The 21,446-nt window shown below is 53.2% G+C and overlaps 6 protein-coding genes across 6 annotated transcripts; 3 read left to right on the top strand and 3 right to left on the bottom strand.

The window, feature by feature from the left end:
* Positions 1 to 1,096: 1,096 nt before the first annotated feature.
* Positions 1,097 to 1,792, top strand: J4E88_005112 (uncharacterized protein; the record flags this gene model as incomplete). Its single annotated transcript, XM_049398752.1, has 1 exon — positions 1,097 to 1,792. One exon carries the CDS (start codon positions 1,097 to 1,099, stop codon positions 1,790 to 1,792), a length of 696 nt encoding a protein of 231 aa, XP_049255432.1.
* A 347-nt stretch (positions 1,793 to 2,139) lies between these two features.
* Positions 2,140 to 3,670, bottom strand: J4E88_005111 (uncharacterized protein; the record flags this gene model as incomplete). Its single annotated transcript, XM_049398751.1, has 3 exons — positions 2,140 to 2,495; positions 2,564 to 3,183; positions 3,327 to 3,670. The coding sequence occupies 3 exons, from the start codon at positions 3,668 to 3,670 to the stop codon at positions 2,140 to 2,142; spliced, it is 1,320 nt and encodes a 439-aa protein (XP_049255431.1).
* Positions 3,671 to 3,964: 294 nt separating this feature from the next.
* On the bottom strand, positions 3,965 to 8,821 carry J4E88_005110 (uncharacterized protein; the record flags this gene model as incomplete). The annotated part of the gene is made up of 1 exon (XM_049398750.1): positions 3,965 to 8,821. One exon carries the CDS (start codon positions 8,819 to 8,821, stop codon positions 3,965 to 3,967), a length of 4,857 nt encoding a protein of 1,618 aa, XP_049255430.1.
* A 386-nt stretch (positions 8,822 to 9,207) lies between these two features.
* On the top strand, positions 9,208 to 11,607 carry RAD15 (DNA-dependent ATPase of the nucleotide excision repair factor 4 complex; the record flags this gene model as incomplete). The annotated part of the gene is made up of 1 exon (XM_049398749.1): positions 9,208 to 11,607. The coding sequence occupies one exon, from the start codon at positions 9,208 to 9,210 to the stop codon at positions 11,605 to 11,607; it is 2,400 nt and encodes a 799-aa protein (XP_049255429.1).
* Positions 11,608 to 12,105: 498 nt separating this feature from the next.
* J4E88_005108 (uncharacterized protein) lies at positions 12,106 to 12,639 on the bottom strand (the record flags this gene model as incomplete). Its single annotated transcript, XM_049398748.1, has 2 exons — positions 12,106 to 12,316; positions 12,365 to 12,639. The coding sequence occupies 2 exons, from the start codon at positions 12,637 to 12,639 to the stop codon at positions 12,106 to 12,108; spliced, it is 486 nt and encodes a 161-aa protein (XP_049255428.1).
* A 3,289-nt stretch (positions 12,640 to 15,928) lies between these two features.
* Positions 15,929 to 19,552, top strand: J4E88_005107 (uncharacterized protein; the record flags this gene model as incomplete). The annotated part of the gene is made up of 1 exon (XM_049398747.1): positions 15,929 to 19,552. One exon carries the CDS (start codon positions 15,929 to 15,931, stop codon positions 19,550 to 19,552), a length of 3,624 nt encoding a protein of 1,207 aa, XP_049255427.1.
* Positions 19,553 to 21,446: the final 1,894 nt, after the last annotated feature.

Genomic DNA, 21,446 nt, shown 5'->3' with positions numbered 1-21,446 from the left:
GGCCACACACTGCAATTGAGTTCGCGATTGTTCGGTCCTTGTAGCCTGGTGGTTTCAACCTTGCTCAGAAAGTGCCGAAAACCAGGTACAGGCCAGGAAACATGTTGATCATGGTAATCGCGCCTACGAAGCTGGAAAGCTGTACCGAGACTCACGTTCGTCGACAGTCGTCGACATCCTGATACCAAAGCTTGAAACCGTGTGGGAACGATGAAATCGCAGCATGAAGTGTGCTAGTTGCTATACGATAGATGGTCATAAGGCGTCGATGATTTCAGCGGTCATGGCAAGACTACCTAGGTAACGGCGCGTCTGCTGGTGATTAGGCAAGTGCCGGTCAAACAAGATACCAGTATTTGTAAATCATGGCAAGGATACTGCAAGGATGCAATAGACCAAATGTAGTGGAAGTACTGCCCGGGCACAATCGGAGAGCGCCAGCGCACCTCGTGACGACACGCCCGGGTTTGAGGGTCGCATGATCTGGTGTCGCATAAGTATTGGCTGCAACCTTCGCCGGATGATGATCGCAAGAACGTGATACTCACCGCCATAGTCACTCTATATATTGTCGTTAGCACTTTAATTGTCTGATAAATACTAAATTCAAGAGTTTGAACGCAACACTTTGTCTCCCCCGTCGATGTCGAGAGCCTGAGGTGCGACATCTGCTTTGCCCCGCCGCCCCGCCACCCCGCCTCCTCGGCTGTGGCGCCCGTTATCGCTTATCGCGACATTTCCGCATCCGTCTTCGGCGCGTCATCTGCTCCTTCGCGTCGACACGCCTCAAAGGGCGGGCAGCCTCCCCCGGGAGTGTCTTACTTATCTCGAGCCTAAGGATAAAGAGCTTCGTCTCCGCTCACTGGCGAAACGCGTAGTCACTTCTTTCACCCTACCCGGGCCAACACCGACCGGACGCTCATCAGGCGGCACAACTACACCATTCTCACGTCACGATCTCCATCAAGAAGCAAGAAGCGAGACCTCATAGATTAGCCGTCCGAAAGCCTCGAAGAATCTTTCGTCCCATAGCGCCAGGCGATAGTTGCATCACTATACCACCACTAATATTCCGATCGACCCTCCGTAGTACACCATGCCGAGCTCACCAACGCAACCATTCCCTCTCTACCTATTCCCTAGCCTTCCCTTCCGCCGCCGCCGAAGCTCTGCCATCAGCACCTCGACCGCTTCCACATCTCCGTCCTCGTCCCCACCCCAGCCGACCTCTTTCTTGACGGCCCAACCGAACTCACATCTGCGCTGTCAGAAGTGCCTAGCCGACCTCATCCCCACGTCGGCTATCATAAGCAAAGGGTTCACTGGGCGTCATGGTCGCGCATACCTTGTAGGACCTCCATCGGCATCCAGCGCGTTTGCTGGCGGTGACATGTCAGCGACAGGCTGGAAGGCGGGCGACCTACCGAACACTTTGACGCACAAAGCCCACGCTCGTCAGCTCGTCACGGGTGCGCATACCGTTTCCGATATTAGCTGTCGTAGCTGTGGTACCGTGTTAGGATGGAAGTACGTCGATGCTGCTGAAGAGACTCAGAAGTACAAGGTCGGCAAATTCATACTGGAGACGAAGAGAGTCGTCAAAGGCGCGGAGTGGGACGAGAGCGTAGAAGAGGAAGACAACGGCATGGTGCTGGAGAAGGAAGGTGACATTGAGTTCGATTCGCAGGACGAAGACGAATGCGAGGACCTCTTCAGCGGCATCTGGAGCCCCCAACTTGCGAGCAAGAGGAGGAAGCGCCGTGCCTACGGTGACATTGACTTGTCGGTGTGAGCTTGTCGACCCTTCTAAATCTACACTACGAATGCTTATGAGCGTATACTACGACGCATACCCCACAACTCGACACGAGAAACGAACGAATACCCCGGAAAGATAGATACACTTCCATTTTTGATACCCAGGAAAGGCGCATGGTGTGGCGTAATGGCTTGCTTTTGCTCAAAGACATGTGTATGTACCTAGCTTATGAATCATGGTACACCACGATAATTTCATCGTCACCAACTTGTCCACAAACAGATCTTTCCATGCATCAATGTCTCGTGAGTCATGACCCGGGTTAGTAAGCTGTCAAAGCTGCGATACTCTCGCTTCCCCAGGACAGCAAATATGCCGCGTTACAACTTCGCACTCGCGCCCTTCTCTACCTTTGCCACCTCGGCAACCTCATTCGAGCTCTCGGGATTCCACCCAGCAATCAAGTCCTCTACAACATTGATCTCATCCTGTCCCCACACCAACCCGCCAACTGCTTTCCATTCGCCCGCATCTGTTTGCCTCAACGCACGATACGTAGGTACGCCGCAAAGACCCAGGTCTTTTGCCTCTGCAGTCAAAGTCCGTAGTTTGGCTTTGACATCGGGCTCGTTCGCGCGCGCGATGAGGTCAGCACCATTGAAACCACCTTGGTCAAGAACACTGCGGAGGACAGAATCGTCCGAGACGTTTTGGTTGTGGGACCAGCATGCTTCGACTGTGCCTGATTAGCATGTTGCATGGAACTCGTTAGGTGTACACGAAACAATCGAGAGTGCAACTGACACAATAATTTCGTAGTCTCCGGCTCCACGATAGCAACCCTCAACACAGTCGGCGTCCGAATAGGGAACGTATCCGCCCAGTGGAACTTGACCTGTCGACCGCCATCCTGCGCACTGACAGCATTCCAGTACTCCGTCCAGTCCGCATGATCTTGTCTCGACCACTTCGCCTTCGTAGGACTAACTGCCGACCCTGGTAGATTCGGCGCGCCGATCTCTCTAAACAGGATACCGAGTAGGAATGGCTTCATGACAACCTCCAGTCCCGAACCAAAGTTACTCTTCAGTCTTTCCAGTTGCGTGTACCCCAAAAACGCCCACGGACTGCTGAAATCGAACCAAAACTCCAGCTTGACACGTCCGTGAGGAGTGTTCTTCGGCACGCAGCGAGGCATCAGACTTTTGAGTCCAGGGACATCACTCCACTGCTTCCCCTTCTCGGAAGAAGAAAGCGCAACCAACGTCGCCTCAACAAAATGCATACGATCCTGCCCCCAAAAGAACCTCCCTTTCTTCTCCTCGCCACAAGCCCCCGTCCACACCGCATCCGAGATCCAGAACCCTGGAACACCAAAAGCACCCCTCTGAATCGCTTCTTCGGTACTCTTTTCCAACTCTTTTCTCGCGTTCACATCAGCAAAACACTCTTCTCCCAACCCTTGCACCCCACCCCACATTCCCTCGCAATCTGCAAAAGCGTTGTGTTGGAATTCACGTCTTGGCCGTCTACCCAATAAGCCTGGAACAGCCTATCCGTAAGCAACCTCCTCTTTTCCTGGTCTTGCACACAGTACAACAAACGTAGTGCATTGACTGTTTTGCGGGGGTGCTGTGGCGGTGGATTGTATCTGATGTTGTATCTGCGGAGTGTGCGCTGCATACCCTGTGCTGTAACGGCCTTCTTCGCTGAGTTGAAGACATCAGAGGCGGAGCCGCCGGCGCCTTGGGGCGCGGATGTTGCGCGGTAGATGGCGCCTAGCAGGACGGGTTTGTAGATTAAATCTGCATGCGTGCGTTGGGCAAGGGATTGGACGCGTGTGGAGGCTATGTATGCGAAAGGGCAGGAGATGTCGTAGTTGAACTCTAGGGTGGGGGCGGTTGGCGGCATGGTGGTAGAAGTTGGGTGGTAGTTGACGGTTAGTTGGTAAGATACAGCAATGAGGTATGTATGTAGATGAGTTAGTCTACAGACGCGAAGCATGAGTAAGCTTGGGCGACTGTTAGCTTCAGCTCGGTATACTGTAGCGTAGATGTGGGGTAAGTTCAGGTACAGCCGAGGTTCATATCCGCAGGAACACCAACACCTTCTATCGTGGTACTGACTCTGAACATTGATATATTTATAGTATCTACCTCTTGCGAACGATGTCGTAGTCTACCACACGTGATCGATCCCTCTAGTCTACGCATAGTTGAAGCTAGTTCTGCAGAGTGGACAGCTCGAGGCATCACTGCTCTTGAACCACTTAAACAGACAAACGCCATGGAACAAGTTCTTGCAAGTGTGACACTTCTTGTCAGGCAACTTGCGATCGGATCCGACTATACTATAGCAGATCGCGCATTCGATCTGGCCCTTGAGCGCTCCATCGACGTTCCTCTTGAATGTGGTCAGCGCGTCGATCAGGCTGCCGTTGAAGATCGTAATAGCCCCCAGAGAAGTTCTCAGCCATGATTGCCATTTCTGCTCGTTGACGGCAACGCGATTCAGACCTTCGATATGGGCATTTGCGAGAGGGAATGCGGCAGGCAGAGAAATCCTCATCGCCATGGTTTGTTCGTCGACAACGTAGGACGCGGTGATTTCGCGTGCGCGGTTAACGACCTTGACCGCGAATGCTGAATCGGGCTCAGATGCGGCCTGTTCCTCCGACCATGTGTTGACTGCGTTGAGGGCGGCAACAATCACAGGTGGTGACACGTACTTCTCCGTCCAAGGCTCGAGCGCGACGACTATGGCGCGCGACTTGCAGCTCTTGAACCAGGTCTTTGTCAGAGATGGGACGTCGCGCAGACACAAGAAGTACAGGTGTGTAAGTAGCCACTGCAGATCGCGCTTCGGAGGCTCAACATCTGCTTCGTATGTCGTGATGTCAAGTTTGGAGACGTCGACCGGCTTGTTGTGCGCGTGGCCAAGGAAGTCGAACATGAAATCGAGCAGACCTGGAAGGTATTCACCTTCTCTGATGTGCTCGACGTAGTCGTTCTTGACCTTGAAAGATGCATGTTCCAGGTGATCGAATACCAGCAACCAACTCAACAGATAACCGCGCAACGGCAACGGCACACTGCGTTCAAAGTTGGCATCGGCAATCGCCGCGACCGTAGGCGCATCGATGATCAGAGATAGCAACTCCTCGGGTAAACGCGCGGTAGTCTTCTCCAATGCCGCATCGATAGATATCTGCTCTTGAGCTGCGGGAATTTGCTTATGCAGGATGTCGAAGGCAGTTTGCTGAACAGGTTGCGACTCCACGTAAAGAAGAGGGAAAAGTTCTTCAGTGGACTCCAGATGCTTGAGCGACACCTTGGAAATCTGGCGCGCCAGCACATCATTGACCATCTTGAGCGGCTGATGGAACTCATCCGGAAAGTGCTGCGAGTGCTTCAAGATGTTGATAAGCCCATCAGCAACTGGTTGCTCGTTCTCTTTCCAAGCCTCGAGAAGATCGTCATTGGGCTCTTCAGCTTGCGTCAACGTTCGGAGCTGTGCGTATAGCTTTAGGGATGCGTGCACAAGAGGAATCGGGCTATCCATGCCGGACTCGTTTGACTCCAGCTCTTTCGTGGTCGCCCAGATTCCGGCAAGTGCACCCAAAATGCCAGCCCAGTGTTCGCCGTACATATCGCCGACTAATGGAAGCAATACTGTCAACGCGCGGCACAGTTCGGCCTTGACAGGACGGGAAAGCGTGTCTTCTTGTAGCCACGGTACAATGTGCTGGACAAACCGCATGAGACGAGGACCAGCAATGCTTTCCAAGATGCCCTCTTGACCCATGACACTGTTCAACAGAACAAGCTGCTGTAATGCCTCTTGCGACTTTTGCAGAGCATCGATGCCCGTCAGATCAGCGATGATCTCATTACACATGCGCTCACAAGACTTTGCATACGACAATGGCTCCTTGAAGGCGTTCAGCAACGCAACAAGTTGGATTACGTTCTTCGAACTTCGCGTCGTCTTGAGCGTTTCCTGAAGTTGGGTAGTTTGGGAGCTCTTCCAACCAGCAATCTCGATGGCGTCAGCGATGACAACAGCGTACGCTCTCGCATGATAATACGCGGGAGAAGTCGCGCTCGCGTCTATGCTTGCCAAGAGTTCGGGCGCCCAGGTCAATATCGAAGCGTCGGCATCATCCTTCGACCACGTCGCAACAAGGCTCTTTAGTTCGTGTGTCACAAGAGTTTGAGCATCCGAAATGAAGGTCATAGCCTCAGCTTCAACATCTGAGTTGTAGTGTGCCCAGAAGCCGTTCGCGCCAGCGAGACCAAGGTTGTCATCTGCAAGTTGTACGGCAACGGCGATGTTACGAAGATAGACGTCCCGAAGTTTAGAAGGGAGCTTATCCATGGAGAAGTAGTCAGGGTTCTTGAAAAGCCTCGCAATATATTGCGTGATTCTGTAAGCAGGAGAGTAGCCATCGGCGTCTCGGGACATGGTTCTGATCGTGGAGGGCATCTGTCCATCCTTCACAAGATATACGGCGCCACCAAGGGGATTTGTGATAGCCAGGGATGACTTCGGTACAGCATTGAGGAATGGCACTAGAGATGCATTCCAGTCGTCGATGCTTGGGAACACTTTAGCAGTCTCATCCCAGTCACTACCAGCTTTGACAGACTGCTTTGCCAAGTCAACCAGAGTCTCGACCGAGACCGATGTGGGCGTCGCGTCTCGCAACCCTTGCTGAATGAGATTGTAGATAGATTGCTTGGAATCAGATCCGGATGATAGTATTGTCTGGATGGAAGCATTGACGGCTTTAGCGCCCTGTGCCACTTCATCATCTGGAGACTCAGAGGCGAGAAGTAGGCCTTGCAGAAGGCCGGAGCCTTGAGGACTGGCGACAAATTCTCGGAGCATCGGCGGGTTTGATTTGACTATTTGACGTAGGCCCTGCAATGAGTACGGAGCCTGGTGCGATATCGAGAGGGTTTCCGTCATGTAAGCGAGGATCTCATCTGTTGTTTCCGAGGAAAGTATCTTCGCTGGCGATTGAAGCATACGGTTGAACGAATCCCATTCGGTAGAACCTTCTACGGCTTCGCGTACGTTCGCAGTAATGTACTTCTGCAACTCAGGGTCCGAGGTTGCAAGATCGAAGGAGGGCGGAATCCTGGAAGAGGTAAGAATTGCTTCGAGCGCCTTAGTCTTCGCTGGAGAATCTGTCTCTTTTAGGACAGTCTTGAGTGACGCGCTCCATGCGTCCTTGAAATACGCGCGATCGGACTTGGTGTATAGTATGTCGATCAGGTATGAAGACGAAGGAGACAGCACTAGACCTGGGAGATCCTGTTGTATGAATGACTCTAGATCTTGTTCGGATTGGGTAGATGAGATCAAGCTAGGATTTCGTTTCGGCAAAACCGCGATGGTGCCCGCTGCGCCATATGGCTTTCCGTTTCTGTTCTTGAGTACTTCCAGAGCTTCCCCAACTATTGACGAGCAAGCTTGGGAAAAGATAGATTGTAGCTTCGTCAAATTCTCGATCGTGAGCGCTTGGTCTTGTATACTTGCGAAGCGTGTGGCGTGCTGAATGACGCTAGTTTGTGACTTCTCGTAGTCTTTCGACTGCTCGGGGGCCAGGGTTTTGATGGCATCGATCAATTGTTGTGAGAAGGTAGGCCATTGCTCTTCTAGCACAATGGCCATTCCTTCAATGCCTAATGCTTTAGAAAGCAGACTTGAAGCATTAGAAGGCACAGCCCAATGCGAGGTCTCTAGCGTCGGTCGCAGGTACTGCGTTATGATTGGTAGCACCATCTCCTGGAGGAGCTTGGTCTTGTCCTCGTCACTCAGTCGCTGAACCAGATACCCAGCCACTTCCAGGTACGCCTTGAATCCCGCTTCATGGTTGTACTTTGGCTCGTCCTTGCGGATAATGCCACCGTGCAGGGCGTTCAGCAGCTCCGCGGAGTCGGTGCTGGATTGTGGCAGAACCTCTTCTGGTATGATCCTCAACAGCTCAGGTATGCGGGCCCAGGTATCACGAGGTCCTAGTTGAGAACCCTTCTTCAGGAACTGCCGCAGGCGTCTGTCCACACCAGTCTTGCTTTTGTAGTCGGTAGTCCACACGGAGGGATGTCTGGAAGTGAGAAGGGTCAGAGACTCGACGTAATCGCCGACAGAACCGGTCTGGTCGGAGTTCAACCCCTCTGCTAGGTAAGCTTTGCTAAGTGTATCGAGGTTCTCCTGGACAGCAGCATCCTCCTTCGCAATGCATGTCCTAAGAAGACGGTGCACTGCGCGCCGTATGCCAGCGTCATTGTATGAAGCGAATTGCCACAGCTTCTTGTCGCCAATCAAAGTCTCGTAGTCGGCGTGGTACTTAGAGAGCTCCTCGGGCTGCAGATTATTCAACAGGCTGCCCAGTAAGGATATGCATGCCGAGATGACGCGGCTGTACTTTGCTTCCGCGTCGTCTTTGCTGACTATCCGCTCGTCACTCAGAGTCGCCGTGCTCTCCTTGTCCACTGCATCGCGACAGTATTCTAGTATGGGTTGCTGGTAGACCTTCCGAATGCTCTGTAGCTTTTCGGGTGTGTTGAAGACTTGTCGGAGTGAGGTCTGCGTCGCGTCGACTACGGATCGGTCGCTGTCATACAGACCACATAACCAAGCTGCCACGCTCTTAGGCATGTGTCGTGCTATGCGCTTGCCGGCGGATACGGCGAATTGGCCGTGGACGAGGTGGGCATTCTGGCGAACGGCTTTCGCGTTGTCGATCGAGGTTCGCGGGTATATCTTGATCCATGCCTCGAGCAGGCCTTCTTCGACTGGCTCTTGCAGTGACGATATGTACGATTGTATGTCTTCCAGCGCCTTCGCCTTGGTTGTGCTGTCTTTCTTGGACAGATTGCGGAAGTAAACGACGACGTTCGGGTCCGAGATGGCGGAGAGGTCTGGGGGTTCGGACACGTAGGACAGGGGCGACGTGCTCGCGCTGAAGGCTGCGGATGTGCCGCCGAATGCGCCGAAGGAGGTCGTGGCCGCCCGCGCGCTGCTCGCCTGGGCCTTTGCTGCACGCTTTGACATGGCGGGGTTGGGTGAGGGTTGCGTCACTCAGGGTCGAGGTCGGGGAGAGGTAGGCGGGATTGTCTTTGAGGCGATGAAACAAGTGAAAGCCAGCTGCAGCTACGTATCCAAATACACAAAAGAAACACACGCTCGCACGTCAGTCACCATGGCAGAGGCTTGCGGATTACGCGAAATATGCGGCTCTGCTTGATGACGGCACCAACTGTGGGTAGCGGAAGACGGTGGGACATCCCTGCGATTCGCCTAGACCCAATCCGTGCTAGTGTTGTCGCGCTGACCGCGACCGAACTTCGTCTGGAGGCAACCCACACTCGCAACTTCTCTTCGTTTCCGCCAACTCCCCTCCGCTACAACAAAATCCGCGCGGGCGGTGGACCATCAACATGAGGTTCTACATCGATAACCTCCCCGTGCTATTCCCATATCCCCGAGTATATCCAGAGCAATATGCCTACATGTGCGATCTCAAGCGCACCCTGGATCAGGGTGGCCACTGTGTCCTCGAGATGCCTTCAGGAACGGGTAAAACCATTTCTCTGCTCTCGCTCATCGTCGCTTACCAGCAGCACTATCCTGAGAAACGAAAGCTGATCTACTGTTCGCGTACCATGTCTGAGATCGAAAAGGCCTTGGCTGAACTCAAGGCGCTGATGAAGTACCGCACTACCGAGCTCGGCTACGAGGAAGAATTTAGAGGTCTTGGATTGACCAGTCGGAAAAATCTCTGTCTGCACCCGTCCGTCAAGCGAGAGAAGAGCGGCACCGTGGTAGACGCGAGATGTCGCAGCTTGACTGCTGGCTTTGTGAAGGAGAAGAAGGAGCGCGGCGAGGATGTCGAGCTCTGCGTGTACCATGAGAACTTGGATCTTCTGGAACCTCACAATCTCATACCCGCTGGTGTATGGACTTTCGATGGCATACTGAAGTATGGTGAGCAGCAGAAACAGTGTCCTTACTTCACAGCCCGGAGAATGATGCCCTATTGCAACGTCATCATCTACTCCTACCACTACCTCTTAGATCCCAAGATCGCAGACAGAGTCTCCAAAGAACTATCCAAAGACTGCATTGTCGTTTTCGACGAAGCCCACAACATCGACAACGTGTGCATCGAATCTCTCAGCATCGATCTTACCGAAGATGTACTCCGGAAAGCTACCAAAGGTGTCAATAACCTCGATCGCAAGATTACAGAAATGAAGACTAGTGACGCGACCAAGTTGCAAAATGAATACGCAAAGCTCGTCGAAGGTCTCAGAGCTGCCGATGAAGCGCGAAACGAAGACGCCTTCATGGCGAATCCAGCATTACCAGACGATCTCCTCACAGAAGCCGTGCCCGGTAACATACGGCGAGCAGAGCACTTCGTTGCCTTCCTCAAGCGCTTCATCGAGTATCTCAAGACGCGCATGAAGGTTCTCAACGTCGTCGCAGACACACCACCAGATTTCCTCAAACATTGCAAAGACTTGACCTTCATCGAGCGAAAACCACTCAGATTCTGCGCCGAGCGTTTGACATCACTTGTTCGCACCTTGGAACTCACGAATATTGAAGATTACCAGCCGCTTCAAGAGGTCGCTACCTTCGCCACGCTAGTAGCCACATACGAGACCGGCTTCCTCTTAATCATCGAGCCCTTCGAATCAGCGACAGCAACAGTACCAAACCCTGTTCTACATCTCACCTGCTTAGATGCGGCCATAGCCATCAAGCCTGTCTTCGAGCGCTTCTACTCCGTCATCGTTACTTCCGGAACCATGTCTCCGCTAGACATGTACCCACGCATGCTCAACTTTAATACCGTTGTTCAAGAATCCTTCACCATGACACTCACACGGAAGACGTTCTTGCCAATGATCGTCGATCGCGGTAACGACCAGAACCAAGTCACATCACAATTCGAACACCGCAACGATTTGCAAGTGCAGCGTAACTTCGGTAATCTTCTCATCGAGTTCTGCAAACTGACGCCAGACGGCGTAGTCGTATTCTTCCCTTCATATCTCTACATGGAGAGCATCATCTCAGCATGGCAAGGGATGGAAATTCTCGACACAGTCTGGAAGTACAAACTCATCCTCGTCGAAACACCCGACGCCCAAGAGACCGCCCTCGCGCTAGAAACCTTCCGCACGGCTTGCAACAACGGCCGCGGCGCCGTCCTACTCTGCGTCGCGCGAGGAAAGGTCAGCGAAGGAATCGATTTCGACCACCACTACGGTCGCTCTGTGCTGTGCATGGGTGTACCATACCAATACACCGAATCCAGGATTTTGAAAGCGCGATTGGAGTTCCTGAGAGAGACCTACCGCATCAAAGAAGCAGACTTCCTCTCCTTCGATGCCATGCGCCACGCAGCTCAATGTCTAGGTCGCGTCATTCGCGGTAAAGACGACTACGGAATCATGGTCCTGGCAGACAAACGCTTCAACAAGAAGCAAACCCAGCTCCCCAAATGGATCCAACAAGGCCTCGACGCTAAGAGCACAAAGCTTTCCATCGACCAGGCTGTAGGCGCCGCAAAGGCCTTCTTGAAAGACATGAGTGTCCCGTTCAGCCGAGCGGAAACAGAAGGACACTCGTCGTGGTCGCTGGAGGATCTGGAGGCGCATCAGCGCAAGAAGGAGGCTCATGGCATTAGTGGAACGGACAACCCAGCTATGCGCGCGTTGGAAGGTAGAGCCGAAGTCGAGCGCATGGAGGTTGATGAAGTGGACGAGTTCGGAGGCACGGCGGATGTTGATGCTGAGATGGCTGAGATGGCAACTGTCGACGCATAGAATGGCCCAGGCGACAAGCCAATCCCTCGTGAATATCCTTACATGAAGGGCGGTGTTAGTGAGACCGGCGATTGATCATCGTAGCGCTTGGGTTGGATAACGCATTTTGGGCGCGCATCAAAGGGTGATTTGGAATACAGTAGAAGAATTGAATTGAAGGCGCATGATAAACCGCGGTGCTAAGATCATACACTTGACAGACGTATGTGTGGCTATACGGTTAGGTGTACACTTGCAGATGATCGGCACGTTAGAGTAGGCATGTAGGATCGAGTTACAAATATCGCATTCAACTATGAACCTGTCAGGACAGAACGCCCTGCTAGGAAACCATACACATTTCAAGCGACCGGACTCCATGCGTGCTACTTAGGAAGAAGAACCAACGCCCCAGTCCGCCATGCAGAACTCCTCAGGAAAAGAGAAACTCGGACCACATGCTGTGTTGTAGCGACAGACACCAAGAACCCTAACCACGTTCTCATCTTCTCAGTACATTTATATCTCCATATCCATGAACAACCATTTCTTGCTTGTCAACTCTTCGCCCTGGCTGAACTCGTCGAGCGTTGTGAGGCCGAAGCCGATCCAGCCCAGATCCTTCGTTACGTTGGCCAGAGCGGCTTGGTCGACGTCGCGGTCGATGCACAGGACGAGACGATCGCAGGAGAAGTAGTCGACTTCGCAGAGTTCGAGGAGGGCCATGAGACTGTGGAACATTAGTATATCAATACCGAGGACGCGAATGTTGACTTACCCAGCCTTCAAATCGCCGTTGATGACGGATTCATCGAAGAAGATGAACATGGCCCTCTCGTCTTCCTTCTGAGCAACGAAACCCCGGAACCTAATGCCACCAACGTAGTCCCACATCTCAATGTAGTCGGCTATCGCGCCCTTCTCCTCCTCGAACCGCACCATTTCAGGCGCAGCAGAGTCAGTCGAAGAGTCCGAGTAGCGACGTGCATCAATACCGTAGTCGTTGGTGATAGCGGCGGTTGCAGTCGTAGTGTTGTCATATGGCATACCCATCACTAGCGAGTTCTGGCGATGCTGGCTCCCCTCACCCAGGAATACAGATCGCAGTGTCTCGCAGAAGAGTCTCTCACACTCTCCCGTGATGGTGTATGCTGCCCCCCCTCTGCGCGCCTTGCCACCTTGGGCGGTGGACGCGTTTTTGGCGGCGAGGGGGGGACTTGAAGGGGGTGATGGAATTCCCTGTGAATGTTAGTAGTGCCACCTACATAGAACGTAAGGCGTGGACATACCGAGCTGACCTCAGGAACACCACCCGGCCCCGGCAGACGGGGTAGTGGAGTAATGGAAACCGTGAAGGCTGGCGGTAGCAGCGTTTACGGAGTAGCAGCTAGCGCGGACATTGCTCGCGGACGAGTACGAATGAATGCTACTATTACTACTCATACTACTACTGCTTCGTTTCGTCATCGCCATTGCTACAGTATTGCCACGGTTGGTTCGGTATTGGTATAGTGGGGTAGTGGTGTCGAAGACGGTGGTGCGTAAGCGAGATTGTTCTTTGAGGTAGTTGCGGTATCGATGTGTAACAGAGGGCTTGAGTCGACGTTGGAGTTGGGCGAAGTTGAAGAGGAGTTGGGTTATAGCGCTGTGGGGTCTTTGGGGCTCGTGCACGCGTCTCGCACTCTGTATGGCCCGCCACTAGCGCTAGAATCTTCGCAATCTCGGAAGCCTCGGTTCTGCATTTTATCGTAATGACTGACGTGAGTTTGCGAACGTCGGAACCGAAATGTAAACAGCAGGGTTGCAGCATGTCACCTCGATCATGTGGCACTTTTGCAGACATGGCGCGTTCTGGATGTTGCTTGAAGATTGTGTATTACTACCGCTCGTACATCTCAACCGGAACACCGTGTAACTTTTCAAAGTAGCTTCCTCAGCGAACCTTTGCTCTTTGGCAACATCGCCTCGCTATATCACTTACAGACCCGCCATATGGAAAAGACATTGGCGAAGAGGACTGAGAGATCCTTCCTCCTTGCACACATCTAATGAAACAACCCCAGATTATGCAAGTCGGATATCTCAGACGACGCGCTATGCAGTTGATACAGAGACAGAAACGGAAATGAGAATGGCGCGAACGCACGCAGGCAGGCGGAGTCCTGCATGGGAGTGGATCCGATCCTGACGGGACCAAGTGGACCCTACTGCGCGTGGACTTTTGCAAGGTCGCGCTTAACCGACCGAGATGCACTTGATGTCGAAGATCAAGTCAGAGTTAGGAGGAATGTCCGGGGGAGCACCCTTCTTGCCGTAAGCCATCGCCGCAGGGATGGTAAGACGACGCTCGCCCCCGGCGGTCATGCCAGCGACACCGACGTCCCAACCCTTGATGACTTGACCGACACCAAGCTTGAACGAGAATGGCTTGCCCTTCTTGTTGGCTGCGTATTCGTTAGTCATGGTGGTACTATATGGAAGTTCGACAACTTACAGTCAAAGACCTTGCCGTTCTTCAGCTTGCCAATGTAGCGCATCTCGACGCGGTCGCCCTTCTTGGCGGCTTTGCCCTTGCCCTCCTTCTTGTCGTCGACGAGAACACCACTGACGGTGCGAGGTCCCTTGGCGGCCTCCTTCTTTGCCTCTGGCTTGGCGTCAACCTTGGGGGAGCCAGTTGGGCCCTGCTCAAGGTTCTTAGCGAACTGAACCTTCTTCTTGTCGCTGCTGGGGGTATCAACCTTCTCAGCCTTCTTCTCTGGCTCTGCGGCACCGGCAACAGCCTGGCCGTCGTTCTTCTTCAGCTTCTTAGCCTGCTTCTTGCTGAGCTTAGCATCACCGTTGGTCTTGCTGATCATGTCATCGAGGGTAGCATCATCCTCAGCAGCGCGCTTCTTGCTTTTCTTGCTGGCGTCAACAAGCTTGGGTGGCTCCTCATCGTCAGAGTCAACCTCAGTGATCCTGGGGTCGTTCATGCCATCGAGCTCATCATCCTCTGATTCTCCCATACCGTCGAGCTCCTCGTCTTCGGAGCCGAGATCGTAGCCGAGCTCGTCGAGACCATCGTCCTCGTCGTCTTCCTCATCATCCTCGTCGGGGAAGGCGAGGTAGTTACCGGTAACGTAAACGTCGTGAGTGCCGCTGACGGAAAGGTAGACCTCCTCACCTTGACGGACGGTGATGTCGAGTGGTTGCTGGTAGTGCTACGCAGGTATTAGATGGAGTCTGTTTGGAATTGTCATGATCAAGCATACCTTCTCGGGGTCGAGAGTGCACAGAACGAGCTCTTCAGGCTCGTCATCGTCATCCTCATCGTCCTCGTCGTCCTCGTCGCTCAAGTCGTCATCGGTGACCTTGGCCTTGCCCTTGGCCTTTCCCTTGCCGTTGGTCATGCCGTCGATGTCCATCTCATCGGCCTCAAGCTCTTCTTGCAGCTTCTTGGTGAGGGCTGCCTGCTTGGCCTTCTTTGACCGGGCAGGATCGCTGGGGCCACCGTTCTTCTCGCTCTCGCTATCGTCGGAGTCGGACATGTCCGAATCAGCTTCAGGGAGCGCACCGGCGGCACGCAGACGAGCAGCGATAGCCTCGATGTCACCCTCCTCGTAGTCCTCATCATCATCATCGTCCGAGTCAAAGTCCATGGGCACTCGGATGAGCTTCAGAGTCGCGCGAGGGTGCTTGTGCTCGTCGTCGATTTGAGGCTCGGCATCTGGGTCGATAGCCGCCATGGTGATGCGGAACTAATCATTATCAGTACTTTGCCATGGAATTGCGCATGCGACAGAGTTTTACTGCGAATTTTCGGCGCATAAAACTTCGTAACGCGGAGCAGGTAGAACCGGGCGTCAAGGCTACTCACAGTGGAAGACTGGTCGTCAGCAGCCAGGATGGGAAAGTTTCCAGCTGGAATGCGACGTCCGTAGACGCCTACGGGAATGGCGGACGACATCTTGGAAGTGGTCGCAAGTCTATGTCTGAGAGAGCTGACGGGATTGTTGAGAATATGAAGTCGGCGCACGTTTTCGTTGCTCAGGAAGTTGCACAGCTCGAGGACAGCTGGTAGAGCAGGATGATAACGAAAAGCGAGAAACTGAAGAGCAGCGACTTCGAGAGGTAGAAAAAGTTCGCCAAGGCCTGCAGCTTTCTCTTAGCGTGCTTTCACCGCCGGCAGAACGATCCACTTAGCGTCGCTAGCGTGACGTATTCGCGGTCCTCCAACGCGCCACGGCACGCGCCTTTCACCACCAACACCGATTTCGACATGCGGCAGCCGACGCACCTCCGCGACGCCCCATCATGACCCCGGCCCCGATGAACGCTCTTGATCCACCACACTACTGTCACCATGGGCTCGCGCCTCGAGAAGAACTCCGAGTCGGTCCGCAAGCGCATCGCCAGCCACCAGTTTGATGGCGAGGATGGAGAGGAGTACCGCGGCTCGGCCTTTGGCGGCTTTACCGACTACTTCAGGCGGAAGAAGATCAAACTGCAGAATCTCGATGCCGACATACGAAACCAGGCCGGCAACAAACCTCAAATCTTCAAGGGCGTCGTGGCCCATGTTAACGGCTACACGCAGCCATCGCTCAACGACCTGCACACCTTCATAGTCCAACACGGCGGCGGCTTCATGCAATATCTGGACGGGAAGACCACGGTCACACACATCATTGCCAGTAGTCTGACGCCGAAGAAGGTCGTCGAGTTCCGGAGATACCGAATCGTAAAGCCCGCGTGGATCGTAGACAGCATACAAGCGGGCAAGTTGCTGCCGTGGAGCGAGTACCGAGTAGTGGATGAGGGCGAGAAGCAGAATGTGCTGGCTTTCAATAAGGGTGGCATGACCAGCACCGCGAACGTCAAGACAAGGGGTTACCGGGACCAGACTGATGCCAGCTGGTACACGAGTCAACTGAGGGGAAGCCAGGCTGGTCCGGCGAGTACACCAACACCGAGCAGCAGCATGCGCGCGCGCTTTTCGAACAAAAAGCAGCGGCTTCCTACACCGGACGATGACATCGAGGATCTGCCACCCTCCCGCGAACCCGAAGGCCTGCCCGGCCAGGCTACATCCGGAGAGTCGAGTAAAGCTGCGAAGCTTGTTACACCACCCAAGACCAGCCCTTCGGTAGCCCCGGCCCGTATAGACGACGTGCCGGACGAGGTCGACGATTGTCTCTATACGGACCCGAGCCCTCCTCCGCCCCAGCGCGCAGAGTCAAAAGACGATAACGAAGACCAAGTTGAGCAACTGCCTCCGGTGCAAGACGCTCCAAAGCCTAAGAACCGGGAGCTGACTGCCGAGGAGCACAATGCAATACTTCTACGGGATCCAAAGGTTCGCAAATCTACCGTTGTCGATCCGAATTTCCTCGAACAATACTATCGCGAATCACGGCTGCATCATCTGTCGACATGGAAAGCCGATCTCAAGTCCCAGCTGCAGGCACTAGCGAGCGAGAAGACCTCGTCACAGAGGGCCAAGCAGAAGCCCGCCCCGGGCGCTCGGCGCTATATTCTCCACGTGGACTTTGACAGTTTCTTCGCAGCAGTCAGCTTGAAGAAACACCCAGCATACAAAGACAAGCCGGCAGTTGTTGCGCATGGCCAAGGCAGTGGGTCTGAAATCGCGAGTTGCAACTATCCTGCCCGAACATTTGGTGTCAAAAACGGTATGTGGATGAAGCGGGCTCAAGAGCTTTGTCCAGACCTTAAAATTTTGCCTTATGACTTTCCCGAGTACGAAGCCACCAGCCGCGCCTTTTACGATGCCATATTGGCTAGCGGTGGTCTAGTGCAGAGTGTTAGTATCGACGAAGCGCTCATCGATGTATCGAACCTATGCATCGCTGCTGGTGGTAGTGATGGCAAACAATACTCCGAAGGCAGCAGTCATCGCGAGCAGGCGAAAGCCGAAGAAATTGCACTCAATCTACGCGACGAAGTCAGATCCAGGACTGGTTGTAACGTTTCCGTCGGCATCGGTAGCAACATCTTGCTAGCCAAAGTAGCCTTACGCAAAGCAAAGCCTGCTGGACAATATCAGATCAAACCCGAAGAGGTGTTAGAGTTCATAGGTCAACTTCAGGTACAAGATCTGCCAGGCGTCGCTTGGTCGATTGGAGGCAAGCTTGAGGACCAGGGAGTCAAACTCGTCAAAGACATTCGCGAGCTTACGAAAGAAAGGCTCGTCCAGATACTAGGGCCCAAGACTGGAGAGAAGCTTTACGAGTACGCAAGAGGTATCGATCATCAAGAAGTAGGGGAGCAAGTCGTCCGCAAGTCTATTTCTGCCGAGGTCAACTGGGGCGTTCGCTTTGAGAACCAGGAGCAAGCTGATGAGTTCATTGCAAGCTTATGCGGAGAGCTCCAGAAGAGACTGTTGAAGGAGAGGGTAAAGGGCAAGCATTTCATGATGAAGATTATGCGACGTTCTCCAGACGCTCCTCTGGATCCTCCCAAGCATCTTGGCCACGGCAAATGCGACACGCATAATAAAAGCCTCACGCTTGGTGTCGCTACCAACGCCAAAGAAATTCTTACGAAAGAGGCATTAGGCATACTGCGCGGTTTTGGTTTCACCCCAGGTGAGCTTCGAGGCATCGGCATACAGATGACAAAACTTGAGCCTATGAAGAATGCCACGGATGGTAGTCTTGAAGGCTCACAGCGACGACTACAATTCAAAGTCGGCAACGCGGAAACAGCTCGTGTGGCGCGAGCCCCAAAAGCAGTTGAGGAAGACCCCATCCAAGACGATCCCGAGACCCCACGAAAGTCCAAAGCCTCGTCAGGAGAAGAGCATGTCCCTTTTGGCGCTCAGACACTCAATGCATCAACACCTTCACGCCGCCCGCTAAACATGTTAGGCACGCAGTTCATCATGCCCTCGCAGGTTGACCCCAAAGTACTGGCCGAGCTACCAGAGGACATTCGATCAAAACTGCTGCGCCAAACGCGTCAGTCTTCTCCTACACCTGCACGCAATGAAGACAAAAGAGGCAACCCTAGCACACCTACAAAAGCTTTGCCTTTCGCTATGACAGCACTCCCAGCCCAGTCTCAACTTGATCCCGATATACTTGCTACGCTACCAGCCGAAGTTCGTGCCGAGATACTTGCACAGTATGACGCCAGCATCACTCCCTTCTCTCCCTCTCGCCGTCCAAAGGGCGCGGACCAAACGATATTACCCCAATCGCCACGCAAGAATAGAATCATAGGTATCCCTGCGAAGAAAGCCATTGTACCTGTTAAGCGTGGTAGAGGCCGGCCACCAAGATCTGCAATGCTTGCTGCCGCTGCTCAAGCAAAGTCTATTAGCATGACTGGTAAAACTCTCACTCAAGCCAATTTCATCTCTCTCAAGAACCCCGCACGAGAAAGTGAGAGTAGAGAGAACTCCGCGGGCCCAAGCGATGATGCCTTTGAAGCGCCCACCGTACCCAAACCACCAAAGGAAGATGACCTTGACCCAGCCTTCCTCGCTGCGCTACCCGAAGACGTTCGCATAGAGGTACTCGCACAACACAAAGCCGAGAAAATGAATGCTTTCCGTGTCTCTGTATCACGCAAGGCTAAACCTCCACCGGTAGTCGAACCGCCTACAGAACTACCCACAATCATAGTCCCTCGCCCTGTAAAGCCGACCTTTACAACCGACAAACTCTCGGCGCTGGCGGACTTGAGGGTCGCCATGAAGCAATGGATTGGCGAGTTTACTGACGAAGGGCCGTATGGCGAAGATGTTGTTGCATTGATCAAGTATCTCAGAAAGGTCGTACTGGAAGAAAAGGACATCAGCAAGGCTGTTGGTATGGTGAAATGGATCGACTACGTCATTAATTACGAGGCGGAAAAGGACGAAAACTTTTCGAAAGAGCCATGGGAAACAGCTCTTGCGAAGATCAAGGACGGCGTCGTCAAGGCGGTGAAAGAGAGAGGTTTGGGCCGAGTGTCTTTTGACTAGTCTATGTATGTTTCACGACCTATCACGAATGAACGAGCCATGCCACGCTGCAGTATGTGCGCCAGGTTCGGGTGACACGATGATACCCGACACTTGGGTATCACCAAGAGAGAGTACATTCCACCCAACTTCCAAGGTGCATCATGCGGTCCATAGACATGGACACAAAGGCAACTTTGCGCTAGCACCCGGCAATAAGTTCAGTCATGACCTATGACAACAGACATATGACTAGGAATCACCCCCATAGTAACATGTCGTCAAGAAATCCTAGCTCTTCTTCCTGAGCTATAAAGCTACCTATACTGTTCTACTTTGTCTATTCTTCCGCATTTTCAAGCAGAAGATCGCTGAAACCTACCAATCAATCACACATTCACACCACGATACCAATAGTAGCCTCCAGCGGTACGTTAGCACCAGAAACTGCCGGTCGCGATGAGATTCTGGACCACACTTACGATAGCGGGATTCATGGGGGTAGTATCTACTACCCCGAATGACCTCACCCCATTAAGGGTCTCTACAGGCATTGCAGTGGCGGTGGCTCCCACAATCGTTACAAATCACGTTCCGAGATCGAAAACTCGCTATCGATCTATCCAGTTCCTGCTTGAGAAGATAGATCAAAAACTAAACTGGATGTCCTTCGTCGGTCCTGGAGGCGAAGCAGTCGATCCCTGTGCGCCCACGTCCTCCTCCGCACCCTTCCAGGGCCTCCATCGATGGTGGCCGACAAACAAGCCTGAATTCACTGGGACTAAAGATGAGCAAATCCCCGACATATACCTTGAAAGGATGCCGGAGGTGAGTCTTGCAACGCTATATGATACTAGGTGAAGCATGTGGCTGACACATGTATCCCTCTAAAGCCCGATGAAAGCCTTCCGATCACTATCAACGGTCAAGATAACTGCTACTACTCGAGCGACGGCGCGCAAAAGACTTGGATCGAGTGTGACGACAAGCACTTTGACCACTGTGGATTCGATCCGCAGATCAAAGATCCGGAGATACGCTGTGATAACGGCCGTCGGTACCGTCGCGTGTTCTTTTGCGACTTTGATGAAGAGGTGCCGAAGGAATCATCCTAGCATTGGGCTGTCTGAAGAGAGTGGCTAGAGGCGCTGGGGGTAGCACTTGCCGGATCCAGGTCCTTCCAATTACACCCTTTTCGTTCATACCTGCTAGCATGACTGCCCGTTGTACTACCAGCCGCATTTCTTCTTAGCCATAGTTGATACTGTATAGGAACATGGAGACTGTGAGACATGGAAGAGCCCGCTATTCATTCAGTCTTGGTGTTACTGTGATACCTAGGTACGTTACCTGACTTACCCAGGTAGGTGCTCTACGCAGTATCAGAACATGACGCAATAATCGCGCCACGTGCTGCCCGATCACATGATCACAGCACTCTTTCACCCTTGACGTTCGCACTCACTGTTGGCAGGCCCCCGGTTGCTGCTTCCCCACTTGCACTTCCATGATCCACGATTTTTAGTCCTTCGCCAATCTAAGCTTAGGCGCTTATCTACTCGGCTCTCACCTTCACCCGCGCTTTCTTTCTGCTTTACAAAACCTAGCCAAGCTACTGCCATTTAACCCCCCAACTTACACTCGTCATGTTTTCGTGGCTCCCTTTACTCGTTTGGCTTGTCGCGTATCTGGTCGCGCCAGGTATCGCGGTACCTCTCGAGGTACCTAGCCCGCACGCACTCTCGAACAGTACATCAATGGCAACATCTGATGGAGCGATGGTCAGTACTTCATTTCAGTGCTCCTCAACAAAGCAAGACTGACCTTAGTACAAGCATATCCGCGACCCCAGAAAACTGAACTCCATCCAAATTATCCTCAGGAAGCAATCTCGGCTCTCAGCAAGAACAGAATA

Source organism: Alternaria novae-zelandiae (genome assembly GCF_023758075.1).
Source record: "Alternaria novae-zelandiae strain BMP 2774 chromosome Unknown scaffold_9, whole genome shotgun sequence".
In the NCBI taxonomy this organism is placed as follows: Eukaryota; Fungi; Ascomycota; class Dothideomycetes; order Pleosporales; family Pleosporaceae; genus Alternaria; species Alternaria novae-zelandiae.
This window is presented reverse-complemented; position numbering and strand designations above follow the sequence as displayed.